The sequence below is a fragment of the Bombus fervidus genome, chromosome 8 (assembly GCF_041682495.2).
Source record: "Bombus fervidus isolate BK054 chromosome 8, iyBomFerv1, whole genome shotgun sequence".
Classification (NCBI taxonomy): domain Eukaryota; kingdom Metazoa; phylum Arthropoda; class Insecta; order Hymenoptera; family Apidae; genus Bombus; species Bombus fervidus.
Genome location: NC_091524.1, coordinates 4,649,151 through 4,664,496, shown reverse-complemented (window position 1 = coordinate 4,664,496; position 15,346 = coordinate 4,649,151). Strand labels below are relative to the sequence as shown.

Here is a 15,346-nt window from a genome sequence, read left to right as displayed (position 1 = left end):
TTCATTACCTCAAGACCATCTCACAGTTTCCATATCACATTTCACTTCATATATCTTATTCTACATTCCATAGCAAGTAGTCCCAATCCATACCTTTTACTTTATAGGTCCCTATTTCCCGCATTTCACGTCTCCATTCTATATCTTGTATTAAGCATTCCATTTCTCGTGTTCTATATATTACGTACAATATTCCCAGGGAATATCTTTTGTCCTTACTTTCGCAGCACACGTATATTCATCCTGCGTCTAACTTTTTATATTCCCTGTCTCCTGTCTTATATCTCATACCCGGTATATCGTATCCATAGCCCATATCTTCCAGCCTAATTTCTACAGCGCATACATACCACCATACCACATTTCATATTTCTTATTTACATATTTTTCATCTTCTAGCACATTTTTTACATGTCCTTTCTCACATACCAGATCCAATATTTTGGTTCAACCATATGTCACGCTCTCTGTATACGCTTCTATATGCCACATCCTACGCTCTATTTTCTTTTTCCTATATCAACGATCAAATTACCAATTTTTCCAAAATCATGTCCAATGTTCTATATTCTAAGACACCTAAGATTTAAACGCACTGGAAAGTACAGTCCAAAAAAAAAGAAAAAATAAAAAAAATAAATAAACAGATATATTTTCCAACAAACGAAAACGAATTTCACTTTGTAGCATAAGAAATTTCGTTTGTGGGAGGATGTGAAGATTTTCAGTACCGAACCGACATGTTCGAATGAAATTTGATCACGGGACTGACATGACTGGGGAAAACAAATTTAATTTTATGGGACAACGAGCTTCGTTTGTGTAACGTGACGATTTCTCGTGAGCAATTTGTGAGCTGTATTTTAAACCTTATTGGCATTTTCTGTCATTTCTAACGCCTAATTTTAAAGGACCGAATTGTTCAATTAGGATGCGGAGAACGGGCTGTGAGATTCAGGATAGAGAATGCTGAATATAAGAAAATGCTAATGGGTAGGGAATATTGAATGTCGGATGTTAATACTAGTTTGTCTATATTAGATATAGAGTAATAATCGAGAAATGAAATAAGGAATATGAAATGCGATAATGCGGGAAATACTTACTTTTATCATCTTTTACTTCAAATGGAAAATTATCTGCTTTCCGGTTCTACTAAGATTTCAGGAATACCCTGTATAGTTCTGTACAACGTAGTGTTTACGTAGATGTAATATATCAGGGATAACACTAACCATACAACGATCAATGCTTTGTAACTGTAACGCCATTCAACTTCAATATTACATTTTATTACTTTTATTGATTTCAAAACGAAATCAACAACTGTTCAACTCCACATATTAAAAAGAAGAAAGAAGTGAGGACGTTACAAACACCGTTATCGAAATTTGTTTCCGAAATTGTCGTCATTTTCCTATGATAAATGAACTTGCAAAAAATGAGTCTTTTACTTATTGAGAATTGAATATTATTTCCAAAATTGTAACATTCAAAATTGTCTGCTTATGTAATGAAATTAGGAAGTTAATAGAAAGTGGAGTTGGACTAGGATCGTCAATCTCAAAGCGAATCTGAGGAAAATCAGGGGAAGGTAAACGAGAAAACGATCCATCCTGTCCATCATCATGTCTTACGTTTATTCGCCGTCTGCATATACACACGTGAAATGACATCAAACGTCTACTTGGTTGTACTCGTTTTTTTTTTCTTTAACTCTAGACAATTAGTCGCTTGCCTTCTGTGTTTTACTTTAAAATACTTGCAAATTGTATCGTCTACATTCGCGCGTGCCGCCGCGGTAGTTACACGAATCTGTATCTGCGTGAGTGTGTTATGTGAGTTAATGTGCCTCCGGTGGTCGTTTACGTATGCAAGAATCGTTTACGGTGCAGTTCGTTTACGTGGACGCAAAAGGGTAAAAAAGAAACGGCCTGATCGACAGATAGTTTCACCGCCTTTCTCGGCCGTTCCGATTTCTACGATCGATCGCGTGTCGTATTCTCGCGTGTAAAAATACAGGAAGAGCCGAATCGAGCCTGGCATCAGTCGCAACGACATCTCGTCTTGCCGAAAACGGAAGAAAAATCGCGTGGTAAGTGTCGTTCCTGTTTAATCTCGGGCTCGATCGTTCCTCGAACACGAATGTTCTCCTGACGCGACGTGGAATGTACTGAAATCGGTTGTTCGATCCTTTTCGTTAGCGCAAAGTAAAAAGAAAATTCGATATTCTTCTTTGTACTTCGGCTCGATGATTCCACTAAATGGATCAAAATCTAGTCGTGCTAAATAATACTCGAGGATCGTATTCCGAGATACACAGCTCTTGTCAATGTATCTTGTGATTAACTTCAATAATATCTAATAATTTTTCGATTTATTAGATTGCCACGATTTCTTTTCGTCGAGAGAAATCGCTACGAGATTTGAAATATCCTTCTCTGTTCGATTAATCGAGGGAAATGTTGCGTGTGGGTCATCGAAACGCAAGTTCCTCGAGTTTTTGGTAGATCGTATGACAAATACCATGATATTTCTACGCGATGCAAGTGAGAAACAGTGAGAGGATGAAATAGTGGCCGGGACGAGAATTGAGAAATGGCAGGTCTTGTTGGATTTTCGCCACGGGTCATGCGAGTCCTCCACGATCGATCCCTCCGCTCCGCGTTAGCCAACGTACGCGAACAATCGTCTCTTGGTGCAGATTCTATGGTAGAAAGTAAAACGAGACCGTGTTCTTGGTGAAAAAAGGAAGGCGAGATTCGCGGAAACACAAGAGCCTTTTTTTTCTCCTCTCTCGTTCGTGTTCGACGACGAACACACGCTCTTCATAGAAATTGTGCAACGTTGGTTCTCGGTGATTCTCGACGTATGTGATACTCGCGGCGGTATTCTACTTGGTTCTCTAGGAAAAAAGGAAAGGAACGAACTGGTCGATCTGTCCGTTCGGTGCTACTTGATGCGTTTTTGTACTTTCTTCTCGGTCTTTTCGATCATGTCCCCTCTCTTTTCTTTTCGAAGCTTCCTCGTCCATAGTCGTACCACTTCTTTTTCCTGTTAGTACGTTCTTCTCGTTCGTTAGGCCCCAAGAAGTGACCGCAAAAGGTGTAAAAAGATTCGTGAGTTTAAGTTCCGTCATAGTCGTGTGGCGGTGGTGCGTGATGATGCAGGTGGACATGTGGCGGCAGTTCCACTGTGGGAACACCCAGGCTGCTTCTCTGTAACAATAAAATTGTGTTCGATATAGTATCGTGTCTTTTGTTTCGTTTCTTTATCTAATTGGAAAAGATCGTGATGTGAATTTAAGATCGAGAACATGCAAGATCGTTTGAAGAATAATTAGCGTATCAATCGGCGATTGAAAAAAGAAAGACTTGTCGTCTTTGTAAAAGCAACGAACCTGCGATCTCATCCCATTCAAGGGGGTGGCAGTGGGGTTGTCCGGTGTATAGCCGAGCACGTGCGTTGAGCATTTCTCGCAGGCGCGACGCCGTCGCGAAGACGCGTGGCAGCGCAACGCGCGGCACAGTTCCCGCGCCATTTCCGAGCACAGGGATTCCTGATGCTGATTCGGTTGTTGCGGCTGCTGTTGTTGCTGCTGTTGCGTCTGCTGTTGTTGCTGTTGCTGCACGGATTGCGAGATCCCTTGCAAAGAATCCGTGCAGATCGGCGTCGATACCGGAGCTCTCTGCGTTCCGAATTTAGCAAAGCAGAGAAGAAAACGATAAAGTTAAAGTGATTTTGAGGGAACACCTCGTGAAATCGATCAACGATCGATTCAGATAGTTCTGCTCGTTGATACGCGACACGGGTAACAGAAGCGGAAAGGAAAAAACACGACGAACGTACGTAATCAAAGCGAATCGGTAATTTAAGCGAACGAGCAAGTTCGTTCCTCGATACTGCGCTGGCTATCGAACGGAAGGCGAGCAAAAAATGTTGCCAACAGCGCGCGCAATTACGAGCAGACGTTGAAAAAGAGAACGGACAAAAGGGAAATCGAATTAAGCGGAAATAACGAAGTTTTCAACTGGAAAAAATGCAAAAATAACGGACCTTGGTCGTGGACTGAGCTTCGTGCGTTTGCAGTCGACCGGCATGCTTCAATGAAGGATGAGTTCATGCTGCTTCGCGGAAAAATCCACGGTGGGCCACACAAAATGGAAAACAAAAGTGACACAAAATTTCATGCAATCCTAAAGTTCATGCATCGCGCGTGTTCGTCGCCTGGAAAAAAGTCTCTGTTTTCTCGCCATCTGTCCACGAATTGCTTTTTTATTAATACAATCCGTGACAGAGCGGAGAAAATTGATCTAATTTGTGATCGTAGAACGATATCCCGTGGAATATCGATGTCCACGATATTCTTATTCATTTCCTCTTGTTTCTAATATTCGTAGTAGAAGAGAGATACTTACCCGTTCCGCCGGCATGTTTCTCCTGGTACTGTAGCAGAACTCAAAAATCGCGATCAACACGGCGAACGCCAGGCCGCACAGCAGTACAACGAATACTCCACCTATAAGACAGCAAAAGAAGTTCAACTTCCAGCAAATGTAAAAATTCATCGGTCCTGGTCGCGTACAGGACGCTGTTTCTTCGAATTGTTCACTAACCCAAGAGGTTCGACGCGATTCGACTGAAGGTGGTAGCGGTAGCAAGTCGAAACAGAGGAATAACGAGTTAGGAACATTGATATTCGGTGTTATGGAATATTAATGTTTAAATTCTACCAAAATATATAGGGTGTCTCAGAAGGAAACTGAATAAGTTTACAGATCTGTTTGACAGATTAGAACAAAATTCATAATGCACATATTGTACTTGATATTTTTGAAAAGGTATGAATGTTACGTTTGCCGACTTTCTACCTAATCCAGGCCACTCATCGCGGACAAGATGGAATCCACACATCCTTATTGCGTACCCTCAATAGTCTTAAGGACCGACCATAAATTTCATGGATTTTCTAGCTAAAGTCCTTCAGATCGAACAAAGATCTTTTTACTAAAGCGTTTTCTAAAGTTTATTGTTTACTACGAGAAGACACGGGAAAGTTAGTTCTTCTCACGTACAATGCTTCCCATTAGCAACGTTCTATCGAGGACGGTTAAGACCCTTCCTATTCCACCAAGCTTCTTATTATCCAATTAGGAACAATGTCTACTGCTCTCATTTTCCCAACCAAAAATGTCATCAACAAATTCGATGATCCCGTGCGCTAGACACACCCATCACTAGCTTTCCTCCGACACAAAACTTCACTTATTCTTCATCGTTAGAATAGTCAACACATATCTGCGACGGGTCTCTACCCTTAAATCAATCACATACTTAACTTGTACCTACGCAACAGCGTAACTATTATCTTTTACAAAGTTGTTGGAATAAACATTATTTTATACGTGTTAATTCAGTGTAAACTCAATTGAATCACCCTTATTATCCTAATAGAAATAAGGGGATCGACCAGTTCGTGGCGTCGATTATCTGATCGTAACGGGAATTTACGACTCCCGTTGACGTGCTTCCTCGCGATCGCGTCTCTTCGCGAATGGTCGACTAAACAATGAATCAGAGCCAAAAATGTGACAATACTATTTATAGCCGTTGTAAATAAAATTCTTTCAAAAGTTACCTATATTGTCCACTCCCAAGGAATTCGCCTTGCTCTCCTTGCCCTTCTCAGTCCTCATACAAGTATCACCGGGACTCTTCCACCATTTGTCGTACAGCATTTGGATTTCTCCCTTTTCCTGAAGCTCGAGGATTGCCAGAGATATCTTATCTCGCCATGGTGAGCCTACAAACAATATGAACCGTTACAATCGTAGAAAATCTATTCTATAAACATGGAAGAAGATAAAATTTACCCATTGGCGTAGCGATGCCGTATCCTTTGCTATCCAGAAGTCCGCCAATTTGGGTGAGATTGCAGTCCCTTTGCACGATGTAATCCAACATGGTCGACTCCATTAAGAAAGCGTAATCGCCTTGAAGAACCCTCTGGATCCCTTCTTCGTAAGTGGGTACGAACACGGATGGTTTCTTGTTCTCCATGAACCGCCACATCTTCTTGTACGTCTCGATCATCGAATCCTTTAGATTGTTCGCATTACTTACGCTTCGTACTATTAAAGATAATTATGGGAAATAACTGGAGAGATTGCTGCGATAAGGAGGCGCTCCACTTTCAAGTAACTTGGATAAAGTAACAAAAAGTAACTAAAAATTAATGCTATAAGTTCATAGTCTATTAATACTCGTAGCAATTAATTTTTGTACATTTGCATATTAAACCTGTATCCTTTTCTCTCTTCCAATAAATATAGTTAAAATACTGGAGCTGTCCTTCTTATTGCTGCAAAGTATTCGATTAACCCGAACGAGACTGATCTCTAACTAAAAGATTATTTCTAGCAATTGTCATCTTCGTGGGCGCATATCTTTTTTATCTCGAAACCAATAACATTTTTTAATCTCAATTCTCCTTGGGATATTTCTTTTTATGTAATCTCATTTCCTTGACTGCCATTCCAATATTGGCTGTCAGCAATATTAAATTGCTAATATCGACTGTCCCGCTACTTCTAATTAAGGAAGAACGATAAAGAAGATTACCCTGAAGAAAGTCATAGTACTTCCGCTATCCAAGGTACCATAAGCGATGTCCGTCTGACCAGCGAGATCCTCCGCATTTTCAATGGGAGTGATCATCCTCTCGACCGTAAGGAACGCTGCCAGGTTGGCAGTATACGACGATATGATGATCAGCGTGAAGAACCACCATATGCCACCCACGATCCGCGTGCTCGTTGCCTGATCAAATTTATCAACTGCAATATCTTCAAGAAGCTATCAGCCAGGTTTTACGCCGGTTTAGTTAAGTTTATATCGTTTCGCGTCGAAAGTAGTAAAAACACAGAATATCGCCAAGTATTCCGGCGCTTTAAGTTTTATGAAAAGGCAAAGTAAAGTCGTGCATAGTGGCGTGATAAAAATTTTACGCCACCGCGCCGCGTGGATATTCGAGCAAAGCAACCTTCATCGATAAACTAGAGTCATCGTGGTTCCACCGCTGAGATTCTATTATCTCTGTGGCGCAATTTCGCTTCTCTAAGTCTGTAAGCGAAGGCTCGAAGCCCGGTTAATTCACTCCGCTTAATGAAACGGGCCGATCGCCATCGTTCCACGTCACGGCTAACCGAACAACGCAATGAGACTTTCGTCGAGCTTCCTCTCCGGTGGACAGCTCGAAGATCGTTTTGGAATTTGAGGTTTTAGATGTATTTTCTCTTTTTGGTCAGCATCGTAGAAGGAAATTTCTGTAGAATATTCGCTCGCGATATAAAGTTGACAAAGTGCAATAAGAGGTTTGAATACTTTTCTTACGCGAGTCTGCCACGTTAATCTTTATTTGAAATAAAGTTATGTCATTTAAACGTAATCTTAATTACTCTGAGTACGAACGTCCATGTAAATCTAGGTTTCTAGGGATAGCTATTAAAGAAACGCGTTAATTCACCTAAAAATGTTGTTTTATCGCCTTAAGGATTAACAAGAACTTTGTAAAACGAAACGCACAGTAATGAGAAGTTTGTAATATCATTTAAAATTCTAAATGTTCTAAACGTTACGACGAAACTATTGGAAATAACAAATTTTCTTATCTATTCTGATCTTGGACAAAAATTATTGTTAGCACTGTTTTTACAGGACGATAATATTACAACAAAATTCGTATGTTAATAGCGTCATGTTTGAAATAGTAATTACGGAGCCTTGGACAAAGTTTTATTTCGCCCGACCATCACAGCCCATCGATTGGAACAGCGCGACAAAGTTAGCGGAACGCATCAGATATGTCGCATATTATGTTTTCTGGTCATCGACTCGATATTTGCAAGTGGTTTTTTTTCGTACGAACAGGTTTCGGTAAAATAACATAAAACAGATCGTCGATTCGATGATATTTTCGTCGATCGATCCGTCCGGTTTCCCCTTGCGGCTATTCGTCAATGTTTTTCCACTCTATTAATATGCATGGGCATTTAAAAGAGCTGGCGCAAATATATAGCCAGAGAAGAGCTTAATAATCTGTTTAATTTAAATTGAGTTATTTGCACTGTAAATTTGGTAATTACGGTTGTCAATACCTTTGAAATAAAATTGTTGAAACTGCTCTCAGTGGAATCTCCCTCCATATACATGTCTACGTATGTAGATATATTTGTGTGTTGTTTTTAAGGAAAGAATATGTCGTATTACGTTTATCGAAATAAATAAATGTATCGTAATGTATTTTTCACAAAGTTCTGTTGCATCAATCAAATGAATATTATTCGTATGATTCGTATGATTGCATCGTGTGAAATGTTATGTTTTAACAAGCTGTTAATTAATCAAACGACGAATGTATTTCTTAGGTCATCCCAAAAGTTTCTTTCATGTTATAAGGAAATAATAGATGCACAACATTTTTTGTTTTATATTTGTTCTATTACTACTTTTGTTCTGTTACTACAAAATGGGTCATACACAATTCAATAAAATAAATGTTGTGCATCTATTATTTTTTCTATAAAACTAAAGAAACTTTTGGGACAATCTAATATTTCCAGTAAAATTGGCCTCAAACAATCCATTGTGCCTTCTTGACGAAACTTGAAAGAGTTAAAAAATTATCATTAAACGAAGAAACATAGAGACGCAAGACGTAGATACAAAAATGAAAATAACCCGAAGAACGATCTTCTAAAATCGTATCGAACAGAGTGTGTTAATTTTGCACGAAAATTACAGTGACATACCTTAGGGTTCAGATCGCTACCCTGCTGCATCAGAGTGCCAATGGTGAACCAAAAACTATTGGCCAGCGAGAATTGATTCTCGACAAGTTCCGACTCTGTATGACAGGGATGAGGGTTGTTCCACTCGTACGGGCTGATCCTGGCAACCACGAACATCATCACCGAGACAAGGACGTACGCAGCCAGCACATACAGCCAGATTTGAATAGCCAGCGGGTTCATAAAGGAGAATAGTCGAGCTGGATGACTGGTCGGTACCTGTAAACGAACTTCATCTATCGTTTCGAATCGGATTATCAATCGAATCGAATCAAAAATCTACTCTACCCTCGAGCACGAATATTTTAAAGAATTATCTTCTGATTTATTTCTATTCCTTTTTATTTATTACAAAATCTTGAAACTTCTGAAAAAGCTCTGTGCATACATCTTGACACGCTATATATTTTTATATTTCTGTTTGTTTTTATATATTTTCATTTGTTTTATACTTATCATAAATGTATAAACATCCGCAATTTAGTCATAATATGCTCAACGGTAACTTATCTTCCAGATTCAAAGTCCATTAGATTATATCATAATTTTCAATTGATAGTATCTCTGGAAGATCTTCGCTAGATGATAACGAAGATTATGGATTAACCATACAGATTACCAAGGAACTATATCACATTGTTATTAAACGTGAAAGTGCATGCATATCGATTTTCATTTCAATTGCTAGCCGGCAGGCCTAGCTCATAACGTCGCTGTAAATTCTGCCTAACTGGCGAGTTCATTATCGACCGAATGTGTAAACGTGTACCGTTTGCGAGGTCGAAATTGAAGAGCGCGGTATGTTTGTCGCTGGGTTTAATCTCGAGCAGTTTACCGACTACTATTCTACAAAGAGCGATGAAAAAGTACGGCCGAATGTCACGAAACAGGGTTTTAGCATTCTAGAATTTTATTATGGTTCTTTGAATGTTGAAGTTCAGTGTAAATTTAACAGAAACCATTTTTAATTAAAACCACGTAAAAGTAAGGAAGATCTCAGTTTGATCAAAGTTTCGAATTTAAATTTGCATCAGGAACAATTTTATAATCATACTTCAAGCATCGAAATCGCAATTTCTATCCGCTTCAAGTCTTTCCATCTCGTATCTTGCACGTTCCACCGGTTCTTCTTTCGATTTTCTACGAACTATTGAAGGAGACACTTTGTTCGATCCTTCGACAACTGTTCGATTTTAAATCGGTTAATTCCGTTTACGAAACTGTAAGAGCTGTAACGAGCGTTCCACAGACTGGCTTCTATTCTTTCTCCGATCTAGTAGAATGACAAAGCAGGGAAGATCGTCGTCTCAGAGAATAATCTACTCCCTTTCGTCTTCGTTCATCTCGTTTGCTTTATGTTTAGCGCTTTCTTTTCATTGATGAATTGTTTTAGTTAACTCGAGTCTCTATTGCTTTCCACATGAACTCTTTCCTTCCCATTTACTTTTTAGACTTCCATTCTTTCCCTTTGACAAGCGATAAAAAAAAATTGTATCTTGTTTTATCTAATGCTTGAACGTTCAAAGTACAGAGGGAAGTTTCAACTTGGACGAAATGCTTAGACGAAAATTAACTGAATTTTTCATGTTTTTCTAGTACAATGGTACAGTATCGGCCCGTCTGATTCGTGAAGCCGTAACGCATAGTAAAATTCTACTGTCACGCGATTTCTTCCGCGTACCAAGTAGGATTTACGAGGTCTCGTACATTTATGCTCGCAACTGTATTTGTTGGACTCGCTATGTTTGGCAGAAATCCAGAAAAAAGACATAGTTTTGGAAATAGATCGTAGATGACTGATTGGATTATCGTGATTTCTAGACATGCGGCATTATCTGTTGTTCGATTTATGACTTTTAAATGTAGTCAGACGTGTATTGTAGAAATATATCGTAGAAAATACCAAATATAGTTATAAAGAATTTAATATGTAGCGTGTGTAGGAAGATTGACATTAAAGTTTCAACGAAAGTTAAAAAACTCTTGCATCGTCACGTAGCAATAAAATATTATTAAGTTAATGGCGCGAACGTCTAATCGATAAAGGTTCCGTTGGACTACGATGTCCTGCATTCTTTTCTTCGTTAAACGGTTTGGGAATAGACCGCAAGGAATTGTGCAACGCGCGTCTGCGGCAACAACAGATTGCAGTATCGTGGTAAGCGCTTTGACGCCGGAATCGCGGACCGTAGACGATCAATTACGATATCGAATAATTAAAGGACACCTCGACTGGGCACGCCGGCGACGCTGATTGCAATTAAGCGGTCGCATTACACTAATTAGAGAAGCTTCCTTCGTTCTACGTTGATTACATCCCGATATTGCGAAGATTCCCAAACCCCTTCTTCTCTTTGTTCCTCAATTGAAAAGAAACGAATGGTTCGACGTTTAAAAGTTTAAACGAGACCCGTGGATCGTTCCGTTGTTTCCTTCCGTTCAATGAGAAAATTCTCAATAGAGTTGTTTTCAGTGATTGCGCGATAAAAATGTGCACAATCGAAGAAATATTTCGAGTCACTCGGTATGCATAATAATAAGCAAATGGCTGTAAGTATTAAGTGCAAGTAATATTAAAAGCAAATACTAGATTTCTTGTGTATAATCTTCCGCTGCTACTAGTTAATAAATAGTGGTAAATCTTAAGTATTAGGTTGATAATACATGAACAACTGTTAGAATTTAATCTTAAAGTTAAGATTAATAATCTGTGGAAGACACAATGTTTGTGTTAAAATAATATTCAGTGATATTTATTAAACAGTACTACAGAACCAAATGTATATAGGCGAGTGATATAATTAACAAAGTATGCAAGAATTGTTGATTGTTGGCCAGTTACTCTCAGACTAGACGCAGGTAGTGATCCATGATCCCTTAAATATTTTGAACCCCACTCTCTATACAGTAATGATATGACCTGTGTAAATGTCCTGTTCAAATGTCTGTGTGGTTGTCAGTGTAAGAGTATTTGTGCCTATGTGTTATGGTTATGCGATGTTTGTGGAATTAAAGAAACGCGTGGGTAAATTGTAAGGTATTGTAAGTGATACATTTATTGTGAAAGTAAAGTACAAAGTGTGGAATATATGTAAGCTGGTCCAGATCCGCACGCTAGCAATGTTACCCTGAGACTAAAAGAACGCTGAAGCCAACGTCGCACGTGTGCCGCTTATGGTCTGTCGTCGATGCATTCTTTTGTCTATGCGCTATTAATGGCCTCGGCGCTTGAGAAAGCTGAAGGCCAGATGTAGAGCTTTCCTAGAAGTGTCGATCACTTCAACACTATGCGTGAAATATCATTGTATTCCAACAACAACAATTTCTGTTTTATATTATTTTATTGAATATGAGGTGCGATAGTAGTTGTGGTGATACTGCTATCGCACTTTAAATTAGCGAGCCCGACGTGATTTACAGTGAAAGAGGTGACCGTGATAGTGTCACTGAGATTTCAATCATCGCGATTCTAAGTGTGTTTGCGAAATGGAAAATAATAACCAAGGAAAAACTTCAGCCAGTCAGATGGTCAGCATTCCTCCACTGCAGTCCATGAACACGATGGCATGGTTCGCCCTATTGGAGAGGCAAGTCGAGGCAGCGGAGATCACGAACGATAAAATAAAGTTCGTGACACTTGCCAAAAGTCTCGACAGTCGGTACCTACAGGACATCGAAGACATAATGACGAATTCCCCAGCCACGGGGCGATACGAGAAACTGAAATGTGAGCTCATTTGCATATTAACTGATACAGGCAGTGCTCGGGTAAAGAAGTTGGTGGAAAGCGAAGAGATGGGCGATAGGAAGCCATCTCAATTTTATCAGCACCTTAAAAAACTCACTAGCCTCTCCACGCCCGATGATTTCATCCTCACGCTGTGGAGGAACCGATTACCCGCCCGCATGAGGCGTATCCTTGACGCAGTCGACGACACTAACCCGGAAAAGTTAATGCGGTCAGCGGACCTTATAGCAGAGGAATTTGGAGATGATCACCATCATACTGCCCGAATAACGACAGTAATTGATCCACCAGCTTGAACGAATCAAACAAAGGCTCGCGCCTTTCAACGCGTTAAGTGACCAAGTGAACCAACTGAGGGCCCAGATGAGTGCGCTGAGTTTCGTAGGCCTCCGTTCTTCTTTAGTATGACGTGCACAGGTGATGTCCAATGGACTTTTCATTGGCTGCATCACTCCTGACTCGATCATTATCTCATAATCCTGTCACCTGCTTGCGTCGGTCGGAGGTGAGGCGTCAAGATTTGCTGAAGGTGGAAGGGCCGTTCCGTGTTCGTCGTAGCGGTAGATCCAGATTGCACAGTTTTATAGATTCGCAGTGATCGAAGTCTCGGGTAGCGCTATCACGGTCACACTTTTTCGCTGTAGATTACGTCAAGGTCACCAATTTGAGGTGCGGTAGTAGTTGGTAGTGCTGATGATAGAAGATATCGCTGATGTGTTACTGCTGCTTTTTCTTCTCATTTAGATGTCGTGGAAGAAAAATCGGAATACGGGCGCCAGGATTCGAATCCGGGTCCCGAACGTTTGTAACCTAAGGCGCTAATCACTGCGCTACCGTCGTCCGGTCGTAGTTGCTGTTAAGTGCCGCCACAAATTAGGTATGATCCATTTCGTTCTATTTCTATTATTATGTTCGTGCATAATTCAATAAACTAATATAAAACAAGAAACATTGTGCGTGTATTATTTCCTTATAAAACGAAAGAAGCTTTTCGGACAACCTAATATTTAAATACTATTTCTAGTAAATACTCCGTCTCTTATGCATACAGATTCGAGTATTTAGTTGAAAAGTCACTAACGAAAGCTTTCATTTGCCTTTGTGCATTTCAAATGTCATCCTTGCAAGTTAAGAATTTAATAAGGAATCAACTTGGAAATTCTTTATTTTAGAATATGCTTTACCGTGTATATCTGCTAATTGTTATAGAATTATAAAGAAAATGAAACAGAGAAGAAGAAATGGAAAAAGTTGATGAAAATACCTGAACATTACCTTAGGCGACATGACCACACACAATGAATGGGCTATCTTGATTATAATATGATCTAGAAGAAATTCTATACAAATGAGAACCGCTATTCCACAATAGCTTGTTTTCCACAATAAGCGAGAAAAGAAAAGCCTTCGTTCTCGACGTATTTGCTCGCTGGGGAAAGTAACTCGAAGGGAGAAAATTTGCTGGCAATTAACGTGGTTGCGCTATGAATTAGCCAGAACAACGGTAACAACAAAAACCGTGCGAATAACGATTTCATTCGTGATTCGAATACTACCAGTGGCGTATACCGTGTTATTTACGAGCAACGAGTTTATACCAAGCTAAAAAGGAGAAAAAAAGAAAGGTATCTTCACTTTGCTTTGAAACAAGCAAACACGTCGGTGAAATTGAAACAAGCTGCAGCAAAATATTAATTTCCATGGCGAACGTGAAAGGAAATTAATTAAATTTCCTATCTTTAGAAAGCTGGCAAAGTTAAGCGATTAAACATGCTGTTTATGGCGAGTTATGGCTTTCGAGAATTGGAAGTAAATGCTTTCCTCGTTTCTTGTTATCTGATAACGTCTCTTAATATGAAACTTCTATGAACATGAAATAAAATGTAAACAAAGACAAGTTCATTTTTGGTAAGTTTAGTTTTTGCAAATGTACATGTGGCATAATTCATTTTTGAAAAAGACTAAACAACATGTAAAAAATAAGGATTTGTAGCGGCACTTCTTTTTTTTATTTGCGTTTATTTTACAATCAATTCTCGTTAGAGAATTTTAAGTAAATTTATCTGACGTGGTGCTATGACATGATTAATAGGTGTTTATAGTATGTTTGATTCTATTCGAATCTAGTGCTTAGATCTAAGGTGTAATTAGTCTTTTTAGCCTGCGGATCTGTTCCGAGGTGTCGAGTAGTCGAGTAATTAGAGGGTTTTGGTGGTTGTTAACTCTTGTGCTGTGTCTATTGCTGAATTTGGATAATTCTTCTTTGACTGTGGGTATGTTAAGGTCGTGATATATTGTTTCGTTGGTGGCGTACCAAGGTGCATTAATTAGGGATCTTAAGGTTTTCGATTGGAATCGTTGAAGAAGTAGCAACACTTGACAGGAAATTTTCCAACGGTTTCTGTCCTGTGGTTCACTACACAAAGATGATTGCCAGATGTCGATACACCTTTACGGTATATTTTCAGCTAGCCTAAGGACTACAGATCTTAGGATTTATTTAGTTAAGGTTCTTCAAACGAACAAATAGTCTTTGTCTTAACAGTCCCTAAATCTATCGCCTACCACGGGAAGATGCGGGAAATCTGCTTTTCTCACGTATAATGCTTCCCGCCAGCAACTTCCTGTCGAGGGCGGTTAGCAACCTTCTTCAACCACCAACATAGAAATTAACAGCAACGTCAATTCCCCTCACTTTCCGAACGAAGGCTTTTCTCGACGAATCCGATGATCTCGTATCCTTAGACAC

General features: G+C 39.4%; 1 protein-coding gene across 8 annotated transcripts in view; it reads right to left on the bottom strand.

The window, feature by feature from the left end:
* Positions 1-1,619: 1,619 nt before the first annotated feature.
* The window catches only part of LOC139990319 (glutamate receptor ionotropic, kainate 2), a 119,892-nt gene continuing 106,165 nt past the window's right edge, over positions 1,620-15,346 (bottom strand). For 6 of the 8 annotated variants that reach the window (XM_072009472.1, XM_072009474.1, XM_072009473.1 and 3 more), the window contains 7 exons: positions 8,811-9,068; positions 6,622-6,819; positions 5,874-6,099; positions 5,639-5,803; positions 4,419-4,519; positions 3,401-3,688; positions 1,620-3,218 (listed from right to left, as the gene is read on the bottom strand). In XM_072009472.1, coding sequence (XP_071865573.1) covers positions 3,126-3,218; positions 3,401-3,688; positions 4,419-4,519; positions 5,639-5,803; positions 5,874-6,099; positions 6,622-6,819; positions 8,811-9,068 — 1,329 coding nt within the window. In that variant the 3' untranslated portion in view covers positions 1,620-3,125. Of the gene's footprint in view, positions 3,219-3,400; positions 3,689-4,056; positions 4,228-4,418; positions 4,520-5,638; positions 5,804-5,873; positions 6,100-6,621; positions 6,820-8,810; positions 9,069-15,346 lie in introns of those variants that run through there. The other 2 variants (XM_072009478.1, XM_072009477.1) reach the window with 2 other exon arrangements.